Genomic DNA, 25,322 nt, shown 5'->3' on the forward strand with positions numbered 1-25,322 from the left:
CAGTACACAAAGTAATAGGATTTGTGCTTGTGAAATCTGTAGTCATTTTTGTAAGTCTCCCCACCAAAAACCTAAAGGCTCAGTTTCTCACTGTTTCCCTACCCACAGTAGATTTGCTAAGGGTGAAATCAGAATGCAAAAAGACTTCTTACATTGTACACCCCCACAGGTGTAGTCCCAGTATTCCCATAACTACCAGGGCTGCTCTAGGAACATGACAATACCAGTACAAACCTCCCCAGAATGTAACTAGTGAACTCGTGATACTATTTACCTTGAGTGGAAAAGTGTGCTTTGTTTGGAATAGGGAGGAGATGGGAAATAACCTAAAATCCCAGTAGTTAACTGTCACAGATATTAAACACTTGGCCTTTACAGGTCTGTCTTCATAAAAAATACAAGACAGCCATTCTTGTTTTGCCTGTTTTCTAACTCTAACACCTGGGCTTCAAAGGTCAACTGGAAAGTGATTGGTTTTAAGTTTTGCAAATGATATCGTGGGTGGGGATAACCTAGATAGGGAGAAAATTATTTCTAACCAAAAAAATGATGTACACACACAGGGCACATACTTGTGGCAATCTAGTTATTTTTCATTGGAAACGCAGGGGAAATTTTATAATAGAACATAAGTTTCTCTTTTGCATGACAGATGTGTGTTTTCAAAAGTCTAATCTCCTGTGAAGAATGTGTCAGTGTTTAAAACTGCTAACATGATGTCATGTTCCTAAGCCAAAATATAGGTGCAAGTTTCTGAACTACCATCCTCTCTACACACAATTAATTTGTTATTTGAGCTAAGATTCGGAACCCAAGTCCCTTGAGGAAAAAGTCTAATCAGCACTAGGGCACTCAAGATTCTTTGTGGATCTGGTGCATGGACCATTTACCCGTATAACTTTGCATTTAACAAACACTGTGCATTGCTTGCCAATTTGCAAGACAAGTGTGGCAAGATTAGAGCAGTGCCCACCTTTTCATGGAACCTGACAGTTTTAATGTTGTCAAAGACATTCAGCAGGTGAGCCTGTATAGTGTGAGAGTCTGATGCCTGGCCAAGTATCTCCAAGAGAGCAGGGTCCGACACAAAGAAGAACCGAGGAAAGGAAAGTCGTTTTTTCTCAAGGTACCTGAGTTTAAAAAAAACAAGCCTCATAGTGGTAATTTATTCAGCACTGCCTTCATAAGGTGAGCTTCATCTTATCCCTTTGGTGATGGGAGACCAAAGTTTTCTCAACACAACACATTAATACAGTTTTCATTAGTGGTAATAATAGCAGTTCAGACCAACTGTGCCCCGATGGGTTAAGAGTCTGCTTTGATGTTACCATTTGGAATTACAGATTATCTCACTGCAAAAAGCCAGTGGAGGTTACAGATCACTCAGAATAGTAATTAAAATTTAAGAGTGCAGTTCTAGCTTGCTGAAGTTGGATGCATTTGTTGAAAGTGTTACTAATGAACTCCATGTCAGGCTTCCTTTACTTCAAAATTAAGTTATGGACTAACTTGCACCCTCTTCTTACATGGATGCACAGAAAATAAGCCTGCACCCCCAGGCCCAATGCAAGAGAAAAGCACTGAAGGAATCATTCTGTTGTCTAATCCTGTGGTTGTGCTACTTATCACCATTTTCTTGGAGTTGTACCCTATTAACAGTCTTACCCTGTAAGTGACTTTTGACAAATTTCGAGCTGTTCTAACAAGTGTGGCAGAAGCTGCCCCATGGTTTCATCTCCAACACAGCATTGGACCACATTTGGCATCTCATGGGCCCGTGTCAAGATCTTCACCCATGATTTATCTATGTTAGAGAAACGCTTGGCTTCCTATGGGGAAAGGAGGGGAAAGCAGGTCATCTACATAACTGAGATCTTCAATTCAGATAGAATGAATTCTGAATTCATGAATGCTGCTAAAACTAATCTCCAGACCACGCAGATTTTGTCAACTATCCCCACAGAATGTCAACTTTGGTAGGTGTAATACAGGCTAAGTATTCTCTGACAAAGCTTTTACATTTAGTTTTCAAGGCTCTGGCACTGAACCCAACATTTCCCTTCCCTCCTCACTGAAGGAAGCAGGACTGCTCAGTTGCCAGCATTTAGATCCATCATGTTTAATAGAGTACCCCAAATGTATATTACTTTCCAAAAAGTAATGTTAATTTTAAAATTAAAGAAACTAGGAGAAATGTTAGAAGAGGACGACTTCCACCAGAACTGTATGCCCTTTTTAGTTTGAAAGATGAGTGGACACCTGTAACAAATATTAGTAACTAAGTAACAGTCTAGACATGAAAAAGCCTACCGGGTCATCTAATTTAGTTTACCTCCCCATCAGTACAGTAATGTTCTCGATTGTACACTCTATGTTATAGTCAGTCTAGTTCTAGTATGTACCCAACAATGGGACTTAGACTATCCCATAGGTAAATACATCTCAGATAAGTTTCACTCACAAAATTAACAGTGAGAAGCTCAGATGATATATGGATTCTTTATCCAATCTGATTTCACATTAAAAATATACTATTTTTGAATGATAGAGGATATACAACACATTATATATATATACACACACACACACACACATATATATATATACTTTGATCATTTGCTGTTTTTACATGACTTCATGAATGGCTACATTATCTGCTGTGCTGAAGTTTATGAAGCAACTGCTGAAGTTACATTTGTTTTGTATCAGAACAATGAAATTGTTTGTTCAAGTGCAATTGCCTGTGCTCCTAATTATTGGATTTGCACTTGGAATTAACTTGAATATGCAACATGTGGTGCAAGTTGTGCAAACAAAAAGTGAATTTTGATTATAGTAACACTTAAGATGATGCAAAAAAGTAAATAAAAATATTGCTTTCAATAGACAGATAATCATGCACTCTTTTCAATATTAATACATATAAACTATCACTTTACTAGTTGTCGACAGTAAGGTATGGCAGACATCTATGATGAGAGGAAGCTAATAATCAATGGCCCAAATCATGTCAATGTAAACTGCACCAGATGTGAGGCCCAAAATTTGTTTCTCAAAGAAGTTAATATTTGGTTGTGTGTATGCCTTTATTTCAACAAAACCAGTACAAATATCAATCATTTTAAGATCCTGAGTAAAGATTATCACATCATAGTTCAAAACCCCTATCTAGTACTTTTCAAAAATGGATTTCAGCTTTACACGCTGTTCTCTCCAAAAACCTTACCCCTCTGCCCACATTAAAAAAAGGCCTGAGGGTAGGAAGATGGCAAAGCAGGAATGCTGAAACCTACAGTTATAGAAAATGCCTCAGTCATTTTTTAAACTAATCCAGCTGTGTATTTAGAAAGTAGAGTTAAAAGAAAGTAGCTATTCAAAAACCTTTGGAAGCTGCTTCGCAATGTCTCCGCCCACAAAAACAGCCTCCAAATAAATCCACAAGTTCTGCACTGTCATCCAGTTCTCAATTATGTCTGTTGTGCTGGAAAGGTAGTGTACCCATTTTTGGATCTGCGCCTTGAATGGGGTGTTGTACCTAAAAAAAAATGCATAAAGTTGTTGCTATTAAAAAAGAAAACTATGCATATTTAAACTTAAAGCATATTTAGGCCTTATCAAGAATATGACATACTAAGTGGGGAAAATGCATGCCTTATGTAAATTGGACAGCACTCACCCCCCGCCCCCATATGATAATATGCTACACTGACTTAAGGTCTTCTATATACAGTTTTTTCCAGCGTCAATTCCTGCTCATCAATAGTCCCTGGACTCCAATGGGAATGTTAAAGTGAGTAAGGAAAGCAGGACTTGATCCAGAATCTTTCAAAAGCCCTGGATACATAAATATAGGCAATGTGAACTACTCTAGGGACATTGAAGGGTCAACAATTATTTTAGTAATTTTTTTCCCTCTAGCAGCTTACATAATGAAAGTTAATACAACTATCTGTGGATAAGGAAGTAATCTGTAATTACTGTGATCTGTAATTACATTACAGATTGAAAAGTGTCAGAAACCCCAAGATTGCCACCATCGTCCAGCCACAATCTCACTTAATTGATAAGTCCTTAGCAACCAGTCATCCAAGATTCCCCCGACTCTTGCATCATTTTTGCATTATATTGTTGAGTTGTCATAAAATATAGAAATCTGGACTGGCATGCAAGAAAACAAGCTTTCCATCCAAAGAAAAGTTCCTCTAGAAGTGGACAACAGACAATTCTCTTTATACAAAGATCTACAATGAACCCTATCTTTTCAAATTTTAAAATTAACACACATCATTGAGATAGCATTTTATACTCTAATCACACATGAAACTTAACATGGATTAGTTGTGTCCTGTAAACTGTACAGATATTTTACATAAGAAGTTCTTGGAACCATATATGGTCCTCAGTCCATGCAATTAGGTTCCCAGGAAGTCAGGGGATCATCCACAGATTAAAAGAATTGTTAAGCCTTTAGGTTCCGATCCTGTACCATGGATATGTGTTTATACCTACATGGAGCCCCGCCGAGATCAATATGACTCTGCAGGGGCAAAGCTGACCACCTGCCTAGGCCAGCTTTCAGGATGGGGCCTTCATTTGTACTAATAGGGAAATGTTTAGCATTAATATACTAGTGGTATTTCTGTATTTATTTTCTAATTTTTCCTTTTATGTTGGAAGGGGCAACTTTATCTAATAAGCCAATGTCTTTTGCTAATAATGAATCCCCTCTGCTGTTACCTGTTGCTCAAGAGAGAGCCCAGAACCATCAAGCTATCCTCCATGCTAGCAATCGTTTCTGAAGTGCTGTCTCCTCTCAAGAGCAGCTCACCACGAGTTTTAAAGTTGGCAAAGGTGAAAGTTTTGTTGTCCCACTCAGCAATCACCTGTTTCAGTTTTTGCTCAATGTCTCTCTCCTTAACCGCACTGATGCAAATATCCTAGTAAATAAATAGCCAGTTAATATGAGAAGCTCTTTCAGCTCAGCCTCACGCATCCCCATTCTACTCTCTCTCCATGAGCATTAGCTAGGCTAGATGGTTAACGTAAATCGGTAAGTGTAAAGACTACCAAGATACTTTTCACGTGCAAAATAATGGAAACCTCTTTATTCATATTCATCTTAAAAGTAATACTCCTGAAAAAGGCAGGAACTTTGATATTGCAATCCTTCTACAGATGAGTTACATGAGAAGGTAGAGAGCTACTCTGTTCATTCCTGGCAGCCAGACCAGCTGTTTAACTCCAGTTTAAGGATACAAAAGGCTGAGTGGCTATACAAAAGAAATCTACCTACCTACAGTTTCTCAAGATTATCTTTCACCACAGTATATCTACTAGTGGTAGGGACAGGATGGCCAGCTCAGTAATGTTAAGGCTTCGTTACTTCATAAAAGAAATTCAAGGGAAACCTCAGGAATGGGGTGAGTATTTGGAAAGGATACCTTAGTGTGGTTTTGAGTATGTGAGAGTTGCTGAAGGATGTATGGATTCCTTCTATTTAACTACTATGAAAAATGTCACACTATGGCTATTACAATGCCTTGAAAAGTGTTAACTGTTAATTTCAGTGCCACTCTAACAAATACCTCAATTTCCTCTTTATATTTCAGCAGAGGTGCTTCCATGATATTCCTCAATTTGAAGGTTTCGCTTTCCACCTCAAAGCTGTGTTCAGTGAGATCTGTAATCCTCTTCCAGTGCCGAGCCATCATGGCCTTATTTGACATAAGCTCAAGCAAAGGGCAGCACTCATTGAAATCATCAATTGTCTTCTTTAGATCCAAAAATGCCGGCCATTCCTTTAAAGCACGAGGAAGTTTGCGACACCTGCATATATACAATCAGTTAACTTTTTTAAAACATTTCAGATATTCCTTTATGTTACTGAATTAGCTAAGGTAACAAAGCAACAGCAATGGCACAACTTATTTCTGAAGTTAAAGTAGAGTTTAATTTAAGTTCTCTGAATTTAGTAATTATACATGTGCTTTAGGAGAACCTGTTTTTTCCCCATCAGCCTATTTCACTGGCTGCAGATCAGGGAAGACTACACACCTGTTCTAAGGAGTTCAGCTGAACAATCGTACTACCCTTACAAAGAACATTTTAACTGTCTGTTACTCCATCTATGAGCCACTTTACTACATTATAACAACTATTATCCCAGTAATATTTCTTCACCACATACAACTCTGGAATTCATTTTAAGTTATTTTTATTTTTCAAACAACATTTGCCAAATTTCAAAAATGGCAAAGAATTTAAATTTTCTCAAACATTCTCCTTTCCCAAACTTTTGACCAATACTACTGATTATGGGGTAACTTAGGGCAGTATTCTGCCTGGATGTGCAGGATAATCAGGTTTGATTCTTAAACTCACTCAATTCCCTGTTTGACAAGAGCTTCAATTCTGTACACGTATGTCAGCTCCTGTTAGATAGGAAAAGTGTTGGGTTACACAGCAGCAACCCAGTAGGTTACTGAAGGGGTTCTTTGCAGTGGAAAGTTAATTTAAATTATTTCATTTGTATTTCAGAAAAATGTAACCATCTTTCAACTAGAGAAAAGTAATTATCAATTCCAAATTTGCCCTCTAGACACAAGGAAATTATTTGTTACTTGGAAAAAACTCCCAAGGAACAAGAATCCTTTAACTCTCAATTGGTAAACTACTCCCTCTTTGGTGAAGATAGTAAAGAGAGAAGAGTGGAAGATTTCAACTAAATGTTAAAGAGCAAGAACATGCTTATCTAAGTATAGTGAGTGAAAGGCAATCCATACCATTATTCAACAAGTAAAAACACCCAGCTTAATCTGTACACACTTCAACACTTCCTTACCTGTTCTGAAACTCCAGAAGTTCATTATTTATTTTCGCAATGTTAACTTCTGACCAGAGGATATCGTAGTAGCCATTGACTGTGTCAATAACATTGTTATACAGGCTGTAAAGTTTCTGTAGCAGGGTCAGCTGCGTCTTTATCTCAAGTAGCTGAGGATACTGGGTAACAGGCAAACCAAAAAGTTCTTCCCCACCAGTGTAGGTAATGTATTTTCGATAGAGGCTGTCAAATCGGTTCTAATAAAAATATATAGATGCAAAGGCTAGTATTATGCTCAGAGCTCTACAAAAGAAAACACAGCCCTGCTCACAAGCATCTATCATCTAAAAAGGCAGACAAGAGACACAGGGAGATGCAAAGGATGGTTAGAAAGTTATGTTTAAATAAAAATGGGACACTAAGTAGAACCTGTGTTTGAAGTCCTCATGGAAGAAGTAAGTGGTAGCCTACATGATAGGTTAGAAGGTTGTTTCTGGAACACAGGGGTGGATTGAAGAAAGCAGTCGGATTGTTATCTTTGGTGGCACAGAGTGAGAAAGGTTGGTTATGATACGCAAGAGCAGAAATAAAGGCATAGGTGAGATTTGCAGGGCCTTGAAAGCTAGGGTTTGGGTCTGAAGTGCAAATCCTCAAGTGAGGGATTTGAATAGGGAAGTCGTAGCTTTTCCTTCCTAACAATGCAGACCACATTTTGCCTCTAGAACTCTGGCTGTACTTGAGGGAGCAACATGGGAAGCAGAGGCCAAATAAAGCAACTGCTATAATGAGAGTGGAAACTAATCAAGGCATGTGGAAGCAATTTATCAGAAGGGGTAGTGAAGAGTACATATGTTTGGGGGAGGGCTGCATAATATAAAGAGGCGGCAAGATTTGGCAAAAGCCTGGTGGTGTGGAGTGACAATTAAAAAGTGAGACCAAAGATGCAGATATATCAAAGTGTATGCTCAGCACAATTAGACTCCAATCAGGACACCTGCACTTCGTAATTATGTTTTATTATACAAATTCTGTATGTACGATGCACGTTACCCATTTTTTGCTATTCAATTGTTTATTATTCCTTGCTAGCTAATGTCAAAAAATTTTCAACAAACTTTCATACCAGTAGGCAAAATTAAGTGGACTATGGCCATTGCATGAGGCTATATAGCCTTGTAGAATTTATTTAAGTATTCTGCTAAATTCTGACTTACTGAAATGTTTTTGCTACTTACATGACATTTTTATTAAGTCTTTGAATTGTGAATGAATACCTGGAACATGATAAGCCTGTCACTGGCTTCCTGAGGCTCAAGACCAACCGCCATTGGTCCATTCTGGAAGAAGAAAGTTAAAGATGCTGTCCACCAATTTTAAAAATAAAACATTTGGCACATATGATTTCACTGTCTGTTCAAGTGTTAACTTCATTAATAGTTTTTACTACTGAGTTTTGCCACCCTGACTCATATCTAGTAGTACCAGAGAGATCAGCACGCCCATTCATAGGGAAAGGTGCTTGACACGACTAAGGGTGACAGAAGGGGATTCAAGTACTTTTCATACTTAATGAATTGGGAAGGACCTTTAAGAAGTACACATCGCTATACCCTTCTACTGTGAGAGAACAGATACTAGTGAGCTGGTTTACTGGAGACTGACTCTGCCTGTCTTCTTTGCAACAATGAATTTGGGAGGGTGCAAGAAGCTTCCACCCTCCTACATGCCAGACAAACCTTGCACTAACTGGAGTACAAGCATTAATAATAAAAAGATATATATAGACTATATGGAGATATACCTATCTCATAGAACTGAAAGGTCATTGAGTCCAGTCTCCTGTCTTCTCTAGCAGGACCAAGTACTGATTTTACCCCACATCCCTAAGTGGCCTCCTCAAGGATTGAACTCACAACCCTGGGTTTAACAGGCCAATGCTCAAACCACTGAGCTATTCCTCCCCCCCATTCAATAAGCTTGGCCTCCGAAACATTGAACTATCATCCCCATTTGCCCCCAGCTTCCCTTGCTGAAAAATCATGACCCCTACCACATGCTCCAGAAAAAAAAGTGAACTGACTCGTGCTCCATGATCACAGCACCCTCTGCAATGAAGTTGAACACCACAGAGTTTACAAGGGTCACACAGAGAACTTCCAAGCTGTTTTTTTTTTAAAGTTTCTTTCTTTTGAAACACTCCACAGATTAATACCTTGTCGTAGTCTGCATAGTACTGATGACAATCTTCAGTGAATATCTCCACAGTGCTAATTAATTCTCCCCTGAAGTTGGGCTGCAAAGCTACTAGCTCATTCTGCACTTCATTTGCCCGGACCAGAAGCTTCTCCCAGATATAGCGCAGGGTGTCCACCTTCTCCATCTCTTCCTTTGCCACCAGCAGCTCATATTTGTTTAACATTGCATAGGATTCCTGTCAGAACAATGGTTGCATCTATATCCACCATGTACAGAACATGCTATATTCTATACAAATACATATATAAATTCTCAAGATTTTAAATGTGGGAGACTGAAGACAGTGCCAGATGGTCTTTTAGAGAAGCAGGAAGGCTATGCTAATATAGTTGTGCATAAACAACAAATTCAGGAATCCATGATTACACAGAAATTAAAACTACTGTTTTTCCTCTTCACAGCTCTGATGGATTTTTGTTTGTGTTTCAACCTGTTCCTCTAAAATTCTTTGCTGATTATAATGACAAGAGCCTATGTAATCTACAAATTCATTTTCATTGCAATAAGTGTAAGAAGAATTAAATTAAAGCTATGCTTCAGAACTGACCCACTATAATGACTACATTCAGCACTACCACCAGTAATACATGGAAGAGAGGAATAGCTAAACATTTTACAATAAAATAGCCAACAGTCTTGAACAGATCTTTTGCATACATGCTTAAATCTAATACACCTCTACCTCGATATAACGCTGTCCTCGGGAGCCAAAAAAATCTTACCGCATTATAGGTGAAACCGTGTTATATTGAACTTGCTTTTATCTACTGGAATGCGCAGCCCCGCCCCCCCCCCCCCCCCGGAGCGCTGCTTTACCGCGTTATATCCGAATTCTTGTTATATTGGGTCGCGTTATATCAAGGTAGCGGTGTATCAGATATTTACCACTAAGAGTAGTGGGAATCCAGAACAGCCAAGATTTACCAAAGATCTTAGGTGTATGAATTGACAATTAAGTATATTAGCTGCTTTATTACCTGCTCTCCCAACTCTGCCCCCTCCCACATCTATAGATTCCAATACTGTGGTGTCTGAGTACCTGAATTTTCATATGTACCATTGATGCTTTGTTTTGATATGCAACATTGCGACAACTAGCTAAAGTAATCAGAAACCAATTAAATTGGTCTCTCATATTTTCATTCTAGAACTTTAAGAACTTTGGGTAACTCTTTGTTACAAACAAAAATATGGGTGAAAGAGGGACTGGAACTGTACTCTACTAATGACAACCAAGAAAAACATTTAATTTAGACCAAATAATGTACTAAAAATCAATCTTGATATGAGTTTTCCTAAGGAAGATGTTGTATAGGAGTACACCAAGATACAAAGCTAGCCAAAAACTGGTATGTGAATCAACAAATATGTCTGTTATTTGCACCTCTAACAAATGCTTGAATGCTTTCTAGCTTCCAGGGATACTGAAAGTATCATGTATGAAACACAATATTTTCAGTCCACAACCCATATTTGGAGCACATTAGCATATTTCCTTAATTACAGCTATAAACTGCAGTTCAGAAATTGCTGAAGTTTATTCTAGAGAAAACTGACATAGAAAAACAGTTGTCCTAATCAAGCATTTCATCAGCAAATGCACCCCTTATATATCCAAGCTACGAGAGTAGACTTGCTAGTACCTCTGGTAAGTAGAAAACATGCAGTAAGCTAACTAAAGAGCTAAGAATTCAAAAGGCAGGCACAACAGAAGCACAAAATAGTTGGTTGCTGGTTGGGAATTTAAGCCAGAAGCTTCTATTGTGAGGTGTAGCCATCAATAAGCCACACTGTACAAAACTGCACTGGGACAGGGTCATGCTTTAATGGTGAAACAGTCGAATAGGAAATGGATATTTTCTTTAAAATTACAGCATAAACTTTAAATTTTCTGTCTTGATCAGGAGAACCTGTGATTCTCCTTAAGAGTCAGCAACACTTTCTTTATCAAGTACTTGTCGTCAGCAAGATGGACATCTTCCGGCTCAATTCCACCTCCATCTTCCTTCTTGACTTAGATCTGCAGTATACCCTCCCTACCTCATATACAACTCCCTACAGCTCTGTGTCGATCTACCTGTCACCATCTCCTGCCTCTTGTTTTGGCTACCTGTCAGCTTGAAATGCCCATAGTTCAGCACAGACCTGCAGCCTGCCCTCTCCCACTCATGAAGCCGCACAGTCAAATCACCTATCCTGCTCTAGCACCTATATTGAAGCCCAGTTCTTTTCAGGATCCATTGTGCAATTGCCATTTAAGCCTGCATAGACTTGTTCTACTAGACTCCAAAGAGCTCTGGCTATTCATCTAACAGTCACCTCCTTTGTGTCTCCATACGCTTTGGCCTCTGCTGCACCCAAGGGCAACAACCTTCTTGTCAACTGCCTTAGTAATTCTCATTTGAGAATTCCACTTGTCGGAGCCTCTCCATTTCTCTCTGCTGCTATGACAGGCTCATGCCTACATGCTGCCTCTTGGCTCATTGAGTTTACATTTGCCATAATGGGAGTTCTGCACATGAAGGACTTTCAGGACCAGACTCATTTTATTATTTAACTAATTCACTCATATTAGCACTACTATATATTTTTTTTTTCTCATCACATTTTCAAAATTTACACCGCAAGTAAACACACGCTTATCTCCTTTTGATTACCTCAATAGGTACCACTTGGAAGTCTATGGGGATTTGTTGCTCTCTAATCTCTTTTAATGCAGCCATAGCTATTCTTATGTCATCCAAATCCTTAATTTGTCGATTCAGTTTCTTGCCGATTTCCTCTACAAATGTGAAAATGTTTTCCATCTCTGTTCTGTATTTCTTGTTACAGTGACGCCCCAACTCAATCATCCAAGCCTTGGTTTCTGCAGCCAGTGCTAGCTTCAGGTCAGCTAGAAAACAGAGAACAAGTCATTTTAGATCATTTCCCCAAGAGCAGATTTTATACACGAGCCTCTTGTTAAATTGTCAGTACTTTTTCAAATATAGACATTGATTTTGTTTTCAGATGACTGTTACATATGTGTTTTATTCTTGTGTTTGTGGGCTTAAGAGATTTGGCAAAAAGCAATGTACATTTTGTCAGAATGATCATTTCAATTTCATCTTAAAACAATTTAATTGTCAAGAACCTGTTTTTGCCTTTAAGTGACATAAGGATGCTGGACAAGGGTCCTTGAGCCACTGAGCTTCGGTAGTTGGAGCCTATATGAATATAGAAGGCAGTTTATGTCATGTCTTCAGGGATGCTAGAGAGAGCATGCTGAAGAGTGGCAATGACTGTATCTCTACAAGCATTTCAGCGTCCTATTTTCACAAGTGCTATAACCAATGCTCCACCCTTCTGTAAGTGCATAACCTCAGTTCTAGCCTCCAGGTAAAAGTGTGCATGTGGTGACGGAAAAACCATGCACAGAACCTAGCCCACCACCCTTTTGGGGGTACATAATACTGTTCATAGCTCAAGTGTCACCCCAACCAGGGTGCACCTGAATGATGACTGATTCCTGTATTGGAGTGCTTTGGATGGACCCTGCACTCTTCCCCTGCTGTGAATTCACACAGAGGGAGCCATAGTTTGGCTCTTTACTTCATTTCTATTTTACACAATTGTGAGCGCTCACACTGCACATGTATTATCTTGTTCATCAGTTTAGTTGTCCACACTCCAATTTTATTCTCTGAACTATCAGGTTAAATAAAAACACGATGGGAAAGTTATCATTTAAATCATTTTAGAATAACTGGGGTAGGGAATTAAGTGAAATCTTAAAAAAAATAATGATACACAAAACTACTCATTTAACTTGTAGGAGCTTTGCCATTTATTTAATGGGCACAAGTTTCCAATTTCAATGGGGAAAATTAAGGCCCCAATTCTTACTTCTGCTATGCTGCTGTAAAACCTTTTGAAGCAAGATCAAAATCAAGGACATGAAACTGCTCTGGCTTCAATGATGAATATATATTAGTGACAATGCATAGGATTAGTTTAAATTATCCCATTTAATATAGGTTATTGCTTGTATGTCCTTCTATTACCTGTGCAAAGTGTGACATTTATTATTTTGACCTGTCATATGCTCCTATGCATGGAGCCCTCTTATTCCCATGAGCATATTACCTTTTTGTGGGTCACAGAATGAGGCTCCTCCCTCCCTCTGCAGGGCCACTAGCCCCCATGCTGCACAGGTGGGCATGGAACGTGCAGGAAGGGGAAAGGCAGGCCGGTTGTGTCTTGGTTCTGCCCACGTGTTGGCTAGTATGATTACATCACACACCCACACACCACTTTATCCCCTGCAACAGAGTGTCTCCCTCTGCTAGTGCAACTACACCCATCCCTTGCACCCATGCCACCAATGAGTTCTGAGCATACCAAGTAGTTTTTCCCCCCTAATAACTTTGAAACAATTTCATGAATTGATTCTAAATATAAGTAAATGCATTTGACTTCTTCCAAATAATAGTAACATTTTGACACAGATAATTCATGCTTCAGATCTGAGCATGAAGGGTAAAAGTAGATCTTATCACAGAAGCCTGGCTATAAGCTTAAGATACTGTCCCTCAACAGAATCTTTTTATGGGTCTCAGAGTTATAATTATTGGGAGAATTTAAAAGTGCATTTTAAGGCAATAGTCTCAATTGCTTCAATATGCATTAATGATAAAGGTTAGAGTGGGAAAGTATAACATTTGTTCTACAAAATACTTGAGTTGACCACTGTACCACTATATAGTGCCATAGCTCCCACACAGATGTATTCAGGCTCCGAGTTTATCTCCAGCTCCAAGTCTCTGAAATGGAGGATCTGGGACTCAAATTCAGAGAGTAAAGGATTCCCTGTTATGAACTTATTGATGGTTTCCTCCTTCTTCCTTTGCCAGATGTGGTCATAACATTTGAAACGCTCCAGAGCTGTAAGAACCTCCTGGAATAAATTACAAGGTCAAAGGAAGTTTCTCAGTGAGCAGCTGTGAACAAGTAATTTCTCAGATATTTCAGATGTTGGTTCGAGTTCAGTTGAAGTAAATGGTGGGGTAAGCTGCATTTCAGCACCAAACAGGAGGGTGTTGAAATATTTAAGTTAAGCAAATACTGCTAGAATGCAATATCTATTCAGATACAAAAAAACTAATCATACTGAATATGGCCGAACAAGTCACCATGTACCTGTTAGATTATTTAGTACTAAAACCTTCCCTCAGTTACTAGTATGCAACCTCAACTACAAATCAGTGGAAATAATATGGTCCCTTTAGGTTAAAAGGGGCAATGTCTTAGGGGTTGTCTACACTACCCACCGGATCAGCAGGTAGCGATTGATCATCGCATCTAGTATAGTATAGACGCAATAAATCGACCGCTGAGAGCTCTCCCGTCGACTCCGGTACTCCAGCAGAACGAGAAGCGCAAGCGGAGTCAACGGGAGAGTGTCAGCTGTCAACTTACCGTGGTGAAGTCTCCGTGGTAAGTAGATCTAAATACGTCGACTTCAGCGATGCTATTCATGTAGCTGAAGTTGCGTATCTTAGATCAACCCCGTGCAATAGTGTAGACAAGCCCTTAGTCGGTGTGATGGCAAGAATTCAAATAGAGGAGGTAATTTCTCTTCTCTTTGGATTATCTCTCTTCCCATAGCCAAGAAGAGTTTTGAGACAAAAGTGTGCCTAATTAGTTTGCCATCTTTATTTTTTTATATTGCCTTTGGCATTTTCCAGTAACCCACTTCCATATTGCAACTTCTGAATAATGAGAAATAACAATTACTTTGGGGTTTATTACTCGCCTATGAGGAAATAACCACTATCCTGGATTTCTACCAGTGTCATGTGCTGGACATTGCTATTAGATGCACAGGGCAGTGGTGTTCACTTATATGTTAGGCAGAACAGTGTTTAGGCCTTTTGCATACTGATGATGTACTGTGACATGCACATTCTCAACTGTGCCCTTTATTCCATCCAGGAATGTATGCATTTCTGGCTAAATCTTCAATGCAGTTACCAGCCCTAAATGATGAGCTGGGTTCTGAGCAGATACAGGGTAGAGCAAAGTAAATCCCCCCTCCCAGGCTGCAGAGCACCTTCAAAAGCCAGTGGCTCTGAGTAGGCCCAGCAGACACTCGTTGCCCCTACAACAATACAGTCTCTGGGCCTATGGCTGACCTAGGGTGATCAGACAGCAAATGTGAAAAATCGGGACGGGGGTGGGGGGTAATAGGAGCCTATATAAGAAAAAGATCCAAAAATCGGGACTGTCCCTATAAAATCGGGACATCTGGTGACCATAGGCTCACCCCTTTCACACCATGACATGCAAGGAATATACACCCATAGGGTCATCTCCTCACAGCCAGATCACTGCACCTCAGGCAGCTGAACATCTATGCCCCCCTCCACAGCTGCAGAGGCAGCAGCTGGATTTTCCTCTGAGGGCTTAATACACCAGTCTTACTGAGGCACTCCCACTAGCTTTGGCAGAACTTTTACTTGAGTACTCAGGATCTTGCCTTCTCACCAATACATTTCTATAGCAAGTGTCTGGTCACTAGTGAAAAATTACCACCTCATTCTGTCAAAAATCATTAAGATGTACTAGCTACAATCTTTCAGATGTGTCCAGTGGGGTAGTTCACACCCTGGGGACTTATTATCCATTTTTAGTTTTATGTTAAACAATAAGCTTGAACTCCCATAAAGCTTTCAGGGCTGTGTGCTTTTTTACTGTTCAAAGTTACCCTTTCTAGACATGATGCAACTTTGCAACTACAAATGTTCTCTCTCCACCATCACAGTTTCTCTTGTTCTCATTAAGCAATTTTTATAAGCATGTCACCATCCTATATACATTAGCCCAGTGTTGTAGGCTCCTTATATTTCATGGCATAAGGAGTGCCATAGATAGTAAGATTCAACCATAACCCTGCTTGCTTACCTTTTTGGTAGAACTGAGGACAGTACTAAGTACAGAGACCAATTTAATAATTTCCTTGTTCTCAGAAACACTTTTGTAGTAGTTTTTGTTTTGCACTGGAGCAGGCAAGTTTGCAGTTGCTATTTCTGAGGTGGTATCTAAAAGGACAGAGCCATTGAAAGTATTTGTAAAGACCAATTTAAGAAAATGTTATAATTCTCAGTTCGACAAAACTCCCAAGTTGAAGACATGTAGTCTCTCAATAGGCATTCCCTCTAAGTCTTAATATTTTAATCAATCAAAAGAGTATAGTCAATTTTACAAGTGGCTGATACAAAGCCATTCTTCACCTAGTGAAGAGACAATTCTTGTCACCAGATAGCCACCTGTTCACTTCAAGCTCCCCAGCACAGAGTAGGGCAGTGCACTCTGTTTCGGTCTCACCCGAACAATCCCTGTTTTTCTTTCTTTCAAGGAGTTTATATCATGTACATCACTTGGAGTGACTAAGCCAAAAGTGTGGTATTTGGAAGCAGCATCAACCAGCTCTGGAGGAAGACAAAATCAAATCATCTCAAGCAGAGGGAGATGGGCCACCATTCAGGTATATTGATATTAAAGAAAGGGGGAATCCCAAAAGGGCACCCTCTCCATCCTATGTCCTAAAAAATGGAAGTACTAAATTAGCATTATGTGTATTTAAGTATTACTTCAAGGACGGTCCAGTGATTAAGGTGCTAGGCTAGGACTTGGGAGACCTGGCTTCAAGTCCCTGCTCTCCCACAGACTTCCTGTGGCAACTCTGGGCTAGTCCCTTGAACTGTTGGCCTCAGTTCACCATCTGTAAAACAGGAGTACTAGCACTTCCCTATCTTACCAGGGTGATGTGAGGATAAATATATTAGCAGGTTTGAGGCATTCAGATACACAGTCCCTATTAGTGTAGTAAGTACCCAAGATAAATAGATACAAACGATGAATTTGACTTAAGTTTAAATTTACTCCAACACTACTATAAATCACTACCCAGGAAGTAGACACCACCTTAAAATGTATTTTTAATCACATAAGTATCTGAATGTAAGTGGCTGCACAGACAGTCACAAAATAAACTTTGTCTTTAAATGTTCATATTGCAGTGTTAGTCTACATGCACCCCATCCTGAAACCCTCAGAGCAGCTTCTCTGTGACCACTACAATCACTTGTGCAACACATTTTCTTATACTGAAGAACTGAAATGTAAGTGCACTCTGCTTTTGGTGTAAAGTAACATTCTAAAGGGGTAAGTTAAGTGCAGGTCTAAAGACTATATTGTGGCAGTGAAGCCACAGTGCACATTGGAGTGGTCATGGAAACATTCCACCATAGTGGAGTCCCCACAAACATTTTGGCTACCTCAGCCAGAATTTCCATGAAGGTACTGGGAGGGCTAAACATCACAGAGCCAGGGCTGCCACACTTTTAGCAGGGTACAATAAGCACTCTCCTTAAGCCAGTTCAGGTAATTCGGAGGGGGAAGGGCGGCCAGCATATCCCTCATCCCGCGCCGCTTCCTGCAGCCCCCATTGGCCTGGTGCGGTGAACCGCAGCCAGTGGGAGCCGCGATTGGCCGAACCTGCGGATGGGGCAGGTAAACAAACAGGCCCAGCCTGCCAGGGACTTTCCCTGAACAAGCGGCGGACCCGGCTTTGAGAACCACTGCTGTAGACTCTCCTGGTCCTCATATACCAGGATAGCAAGCACAGGGATTGTGCCCAGCCCCTCACTGTATTTGCACCCTCTTCCGCTCGTGCACCACAAATCTGTCCTCCAGGGTGATATAAGATTAGTGTATTCTGAGTGATATCATCTTCAGATCCAAGTAGTTATACATATCCCAGAACACATACCGTAGGAGAGACAACATTTATGTCTAAATCTGAGGCAGTGAAATTATAAAGTTAATTACCCTGAGCATTTTTTACTCCAGTCTCTCTCATTCCATCATCAGAATCACTGTCTTCGCTACTGCGCCGCAAAGCAGCTATTTTTCTTTCTAGCATTTTTTTCTGTGTAGGAAGTAGAATGATCATATTTATTTTCTGTCAGAAATTTTTCAAGAGCAGGATTTTTAAATATATTTTAAAAGGAAGTCTACTGAAGACAAACCTTAGACATTCTCTCTTTACTCCACTGACCAACTCCTTTCATGACACTGACAATACTCTCCACAGCTTTATTAAGTGTTTGCTGTACCTCATCCAAAGCTGGCATCATAACGATATTTGGGATAGACAAGTTAATGCTAGTCCGAAAAATAGGCTGAGCATTCTGTTTTTGCTTAGAAGCACTGTCATTGTCTAAAGGAAAAACAAAACCGATTGTTATAAGTAGAGTTTTAAAAACCTGTTCAGTATTCTTTATTTTGTCCATAGATATGAAACTAAACCAATTTACAGTGATCTGTTCTCACCATCTATAGCTTTTTTTAAATATAGCATATTGGTGGTTACTGAACTTAGTATTGTTTAGGGGAACACTTATTCCAGCTACTTATTTTGTAACTGAGGCTCCATTAAAAGACTCTGAAGTCAATAGCAATACAAAAATCCTCTAAACTCTTATGCCATTACTTTATGCACTCTCCCCCCACCACAACAGCTGATTGGTACACAAACATTAGAACAAAACTATCGGCAAATAATCTGATTTGTGCACTCAAATACAAATTTGTAAATAAAGAACATAAGAACGGCCGTACCGGGTCAGACCAAAGGTCCATCTAGCCCAGTATCCTGTCTACCGACAGTGGCCAATGCCAGGTGCCCCAGAGGGAGTGGACCAACAGGCAATGATCAAGTGATCTCTCTCCTGCCATCCATCTCCATCCTCTGACAAACAGAGGCTAGGGACACCATTCTTTACCCATCCTGGCTAATAGCCATTAATGGACTTAACCACCATGAATTTATCCAGTTCTCTTTTAAACGCTGTTATAGTCCTAGCCTTCACAATCTCCTCAGGTAAAGGGTTCCACAAGTTGACTGAGCACTGCGTGAAGAAGAACTTCCTTTTATTTGTTTTAAACCTGCTGCCTATTAATTTCATTTGGTGACCCCTAGTTCTTGTATTATGGGAATAAGTAAATAACTTTTCCTTATCCACTTTCTCCACATCACTCATGATTTTATATACCTCTATCATATCCCCCCTTAGTCTCCTCTTTTCCAAGCTGAAGAGTCCTAGCCTCTTTAATCTCTCCTCATATGGGACCCGTTCCAAACCCCTAATCATTTTAGTTGCCCTTTTCTGAACCTTTTCTAGTGCCAGTATATCTTTTTTGAGATGAGGAGACCACATACGCAGTATTCGAGATGTGGGCGTACCATCGATTTATAGAAGGGCAATAATATAGTCTCAGACTTATTCTCTATTCCCTAACATCCTGTTTGCTTTTTTGACCGCCTCTGCACACTGCGCGGACATCTTCAGAGAACTATCCACGATAACTCCAAGATCTTTTTCCTGACTTGTTGTAGCTAAATTAGCCCCCATCATATTATATATATAGTTGGGGTTATTTTTTCCAATGTGCATTACTTTACATTTATCCACATTAAATTTCATTTGCCATTTTGTTGCCCAATCACTTAGTTTTGTGAGATCTTTTTGAAGTTCATCACAGTCTGCTTTGGTCTTAACTATCTTGAGCAGTTTAGTATCATCTGCAAACTTTGCCACCTCACTGTTTACCCCTTTCTCCAGATCATTTATAAATAAGTTGAATAGGATTGGTCCGAGGACTGACCCTTGGGGAACACCACTAGTTACCCCTCTCCATTCTGAGAATTTACCATTAATTCCTACCCTTTGTTTCCAGTCTTTTAACCAGTTCTCAATCCATGAAAGGACCTTCCCTTTTATCCCTTGACAACTTAATTTATGTAAGAGCCTTTGGTGAGGGATCTTGTCAAAGGCTTTCTGGAAATCTAAGTACACTATGTCCACTGGATCCCCCTTGTCCACTTGTTTGTTGACCCCTTCAAAGAACTCTAATAGATTAGTAAGACACGATTTCCCTTTACAGAAACCATGTTGACTATTGCTCAACAGTTTATGTTTTTTCTATGTGTCTGACAATTTTATTCTTAACTATTGTTTCGACTAATTTGCCTGGTACCGATGTTAGACTTACCGGTCTGTAATTGCCGGGATCACCTCTAGAGCCCTTTTTAAATATTGGCGTTACATTAGCTAACTTCCAGTCATTGGGTACAGAAGCCGATTTAAAGGACAGGTTACAAACCTTAGTTAATAGTTCCGCAACTTCACATTTGAGTTCTTTCAGAACTCTTGGGTGAATGCCATCTGGTCCCGGTGACTTGTTAATGTTAAGTTTATCAATTAATTCCAAAACCTCCTCTAGTGACACTTCAATCTGTGACAGTTCCTCAGATTTGTCACCTGCAAAAGCCGGCTCAGGTTTGGGAATCTCCCTAACATCCTCAGCCGTGAAGACTGAAGCAAAGAATCCATTTAGTTTCTCCGCAATGACTTTATCGTCTTTAAGCGCTCCTTTTGTATCTCGATCATCAAGGGGCCCCACTGGTTGTTTAGCAGGCTTCCTGCTTCTGATATACTTAAAAAACATTTTGTTATTTCCTTTGGAGTTTTTAGCTAGCCGTTCTTCAAACTCCTCATTGGCTTTTCTTATTACATTCTTGCACTTAATCTGGCAGCGTTTATGCTCCTTTCTATTTGCCTCACTAGGATTTGACTTCCACTTTTTAAAGGAAGTCTTTTTATCTCTCACTGCTTCTTTTACAAGGTTGTTAAGCCACGATGGCTCTTTTTTAGTTCTTTTACTGTGTTTCTTAATTTGGGGTATACATTGAAGTTGGGCCTCTATTATAGTGTCTTTAAAAAGCACCCATGCAGCTTGCAGGGATTTCACTTTAGTCACTGTACTTTTTAACTTCTGTTTAACTAACCCCCTCATTTTTGCATAGTTCCCCCTTTTGAAATTAAATGCCACAGTGTTGGGCTGTTGAGATGTTCTTCCCACCACCGGGATGTTGAATGGTATTGTATTATGGTCACTATTTCCAAGCGGTCCTGTTATAGTTACCTCTTGGACCAGCTCCTGCGCTCCACTCAGGACTAAATCTAGAGTTGCCTCTCCCCTTGTGGGTTCCCGTACCAGCTGCTCCATGAAGCAGCAGTCATTTAAAGTATCGAGAAATTTTATCTCTGCATTTCATCCTGAAGTGAAATGTTCCCAGTCAATATGGGGATAATTGAAATCCCCCACTATTATTGGGTTCTTAATTTTGATAGCCTCTCTAATTTCCCTTAGCATTTCATCATCACTATCACTGTCCTGGTCAGGTGGTCTATAATAGATCCCTAATGTTATATTCTTATTAGAGCATGAAATTTCTATCCATAGAGATTCTATGCAACATGTGGATTCACTTAAGATTTTTACTTCATTTGATTCTACATTTTCTTTCACATATAGTGCCACCCCCTCTCCCCCGCACGACCTTAAATAGGATATGAATTTTTGAATTCTCAAATATTGTGTTGCACAAAATTGCAGATGCAACTTAGATGAAAGATGGAAGCCTCTAATTTTATTTATGTCTTTAAAGGTGGGCTGCCAAGAAAATAAACTGGATTTGTGTCCACTCTCATGATATATAAACAAGTCCTAAAAGACCTGTGTTTGTCTGTGGCAGCTTGTCAGCTAAGAAGCAGAGGGAGTTGATACCTGTAGTGCCAAAACCTCTCTATATAAACTTCAAGACACAACAGGTTACAGTGTCCCAGATTTTCAGTTACAAAGTCTGGTCACCCTATGCACACACAAGGCTACACCTACTTACATACATCTGGCCCCAAAATACTTATATTTAATTTTGCCATAATAAACATAACCCACCAGTAGCTGGGGATTCATCTTATGGGGAAAATTCCCTCGGAAACGTACAACGCAGGCAACTGGGTGTAACAAGCCAGCTCACAAAATTGCTTGCTCACCTATTCCACCCTCCTTTGAAGATCTGGCCTTGGGTTAGCATGATAGTAGGATACCATGTCTAATTGTTCTTTTCAGCACACTAATTAAAATGTAAAGTAGTAGAACCTATGGCTACCTAAGAAGTTGATCGCAGAAGAGGCATGAATGCGCTTGCGTATGGTCTCCAGAGTGTTCCGAGTGACCTTCAAAAGGGCATCAATATTGCGGTGATTGAAGTGGGTAAGCAGTTCTTGGGCTTCTTCCTCTAACATTTCCATCTCCTTTCTCTTCTTCTTTGTTAAAGGAGGAGACATCCCAGCCATAATCTGACTTGCTGTATGAGAGGTTGCCAGTTTCTCCTTTCTCCCTTCCTCCTCTATTGTTAAAAGCAAATCAGTAAAATTATAGTAATTTATAACATAATTTAATAAACTATGGAGAGAAAGAGGAATACAATTACATGTCTGGAAATTAACAATTTTTAATACCATCTTTATAAAGACGTGTAAGTGAGTGGATGTCCATAATGTCTTGCCCATGGGTAAATCACTTTGCATTGTACAGTGACCTGAAGACTAAATTCTATATTCAATACAGACCTAGTAGATTTACCTCTGGGAATGTGACGATACATCTTTTTGCCTATCCAGTCAAGCCTTGTCCTTTCTCTATGAAATGTGGTGGCCAAATAATGCCTATCACTGCTAGCTTCTGTGACATGGACACTTGGCTGTGCAGGTTGGATTGATGTCACTAGCCTACTTCACATAAGGAAAGCAGCTGAAAGGTTTCGTATCACCTTTCAGTCACTCTAAACTAGATTCAAGCCTGTAATCTGTAGGTGTGAAAGTCTCTAAGTATCAAATTCACTATTAGCCCTCTGGGCCCCCAGCATATTTTATCTACATGTACAGACAACTAAGTGTGAAGCAAAGACAACTGCTTTTGCATCCGAAGAAGTGGGCTGTAGCCCATGAAAGCTTATGCTCAAACAAATTTGTTAGTCTCTAAGGTGCCACAAGTTCTCCTGTTCTTTTTGCTTTTGAAGTGTTTCCTCTTACCTGTACTTTCATTCACCTCACTCGTTTCAGCATTGACTGGACGCAGAATTGACTTCTCATTTTCTCCTTTGGAATGCACCTCTGTGTCCAATAACATGTTTATCAGCTCATTGGCTGCTTCTTCCACCAATGAGCTTTTCAAATGCAAAGTATGTGCACCTTGAACACAGAGCTCCTATCAATAAATACAGCAAATACTGTTGAGTCTGATTTTTTTTTTTTAGTCTTTGCTGGCACACAAAATTTTGAGTGGTACATTATCCTATAAGTAATTCCACTACCATCAATAAGGCTAGACATGGAATAAGGTATGTAAGTTGATCAAGTGTGCAGTGTCATGAACTGAAGCAATCTCATGATTATTTTGATATTTGTTTTTCTTAAAGCACCGGAATCTGGTACTGCATGAGAATCTCAGCTTTTATTAAAAAAATACACTTTCTAGGTTTAATTAATTTAAAAGCTCAAAAAAATCAGAAGACACATAGACAGCCAAAATTTACTTTTAAAAATATCTTGATTTTTGGGAAGGGGCCTAATTCATGATTTTGAACGATTATGTTAGCAATAGCAAGTCTGGCACGATCAGGCTTTCTCAACAATAGTGTTTTTCAAGGTCATTTTGTTTAGTTTAATGAGTCACATGACTTTGCTCAGCATTTGCACCAAACTATTAAGTTTTTATAAGGAACGCTACAGAGAAAGGGAAGAAGCTGCATAATCCAGCCTGTCACATTTATATCAGCAAATTTGTTTTGCTTTGTTTTGTTTTCTTTAAAAAAAAAAAACACTCTCCAATTTTGAATCAGTTAGCCAGTCCAGATGGAGCATTAATCAATTCCATGTTATTCTTTCATTAGGTCACAAGGGAAATACTGGTGAGCGCTGCATTCATGGTTAAGATTGGCAGGCGGGATACCAAAACTTTTTTAGAGCAACAGTGATTAAAGTGAAATAGTTAACAGAAAGTATGGGAAGAGGACAAAATATTAACACAGAGCAGTTACATATCTATTCTTAGTGTAATTTCATTAGGGCTGGTCAAAAGTGTTCAAAACAGAAAGTTTAATTTTAAATTGAAAAATATGGGGAAGTTCCCACCTTTTCGCTTCTATTAATTTCCCATGGAAAAAAAGTGAGGAAGAGCTCCAGAATTTAAAATTGAGAAACTGAAAAATTTTTTACAAGTTTAACTGATTGACAAAAAGTTTTGACTTTTAATAGAAATCATGTTATTTTATATAGTGGAACTATTTCAGAACATTTCAATTCAGCCTCTGATTTTGGACCTGTGATCAATAGTGGGTGCAGCTTTGCAGAAGCACTGAAGCAGCACATGAGATAGAGGGCTTCAATAATTTTCGATGAGATGTCTTTCCATTTTGATTTTCTAATCAGTAACCTGATGTCTAAAGTATCAAGATATCTATCAAGAAGGTTAGTCTTCTCTGCTACAGGTATCTGCAATTGACTGCACCTATAACACGTCTCCCCATTGTCAGTAGAGTGTCAAAAATCAAAATCCATCTTTAAGAGGTCAGCTCTAAAACTTTTATTTTTGCTACATGTGTTATAACTGTACTAGGATACTCCTCGCTACATAGTAAGGCTGATGGTCTCCTTTCTTGGGTGCACTGGAGGCCGATGGCTTCACCTCATATTCCACTGAGAAGTTTCACACAAACAGGTATTCTAGTTCAATATAATCAATAACTGGAAAGATTTTCCTTTAGCACATTTTAATGTTCTAATACATGTAATATACTATGTTTCCAATAATCAAGATCACTTCCAATTGTGACTTAGGCTTGGTCTGCACATTTTTGTTCCAGTGCAACCATTAAATTAAGGTTGTGATTTTTTTTTTAAACCCAGTAAATTATGCCAGCACAACCCCTAGGGGAGATGCAGTTATTCCAGTATAAAGGCAAAGCTTATTTTCTTTCCCTTATGGGAATAAACTAGAACAGTGTAATGCACCTTTATCCCAGTTCAACTGCATCCACAACACAGAGTTGTATCACTCATTATGCTGGTATAGTTAATGGTATGGTTCAACTTTTCAGTTTAGACAAGTCCTTACTTTGCCACTTGCTCCTGTTTAGAATTTATTCATTCAGGACTGTTTTCACTACTACAGGTGTATTTGCATCAATGTACCTACTAGAATCCCCATATTTAGGGTTACCACAGCAGCACTCCAATTCTTTATCCAGCCCTAGACATTTTCTTATCTGTCTTCCCACTTACTGCTAGCT

At 39.3% G+C, this 25,322-nt stretch overlaps 1 protein-coding gene across 1 annotated transcript in view; it reads right to left on the reverse strand.

Annotated features, from left to right (window-relative positions):
- The window catches only part of DNAH5 (dynein axonemal heavy chain 5), a 212,461-nt gene that overhangs the window by 140,475 nt on the left and 46,664 nt on the right, over positions 1-25,322 (reverse strand). Inside the window, exons 16-30 of the mRNA XM_034759516.1 lie at positions 23,071-23,239; positions 22,140-22,379; positions 18,151-18,341; positions 17,951-18,050; positions 16,022-16,158; positions 13,814-14,015; positions 11,737-11,972; positions 9,036-9,254; positions 8,098-8,160; positions 6,842-7,080; positions 5,586-5,826; positions 4,738-4,937; positions 3,382-3,535; positions 1,666-1,829; positions 974-1,130 (exon numbers count right to left, since the gene is read on the reverse strand). Coding sequence (XP_034615407.1) covers positions 974-1,130; positions 1,666-1,829; positions 3,382-3,535; positions 4,738-4,937; positions 5,586-5,826; positions 6,842-7,080; positions 8,098-8,160; positions 9,036-9,254; positions 11,737-11,972; positions 13,814-14,015; positions 16,022-16,158; positions 17,951-18,050; positions 18,151-18,341; positions 22,140-22,379; positions 23,071-23,239 — 2,712 coding nt within the window. The remainder of the gene's footprint in view (positions 1-973; positions 1,131-1,665; positions 1,830-3,381; positions 3,536-4,737; positions 4,938-5,585; positions 5,827-6,841; positions 7,081-8,097; positions 8,161-9,035; positions 9,255-11,736; positions 11,973-13,813; positions 14,016-16,021; positions 16,159-17,950; positions 18,051-18,150; positions 18,342-22,139; positions 22,380-23,070; positions 23,240-25,322) is intronic.

The sequence above is a fragment of the Trachemys scripta genome, chromosome 2 (assembly GCF_013100865.1).
Source record: "Trachemys scripta elegans isolate TJP31775 chromosome 2, CAS_Tse_1.0, whole genome shotgun sequence".
NCBI classification, from domain to species: Eukaryota; Metazoa; Chordata; order Testudines; family Emydidae; genus Trachemys; species Trachemys scripta.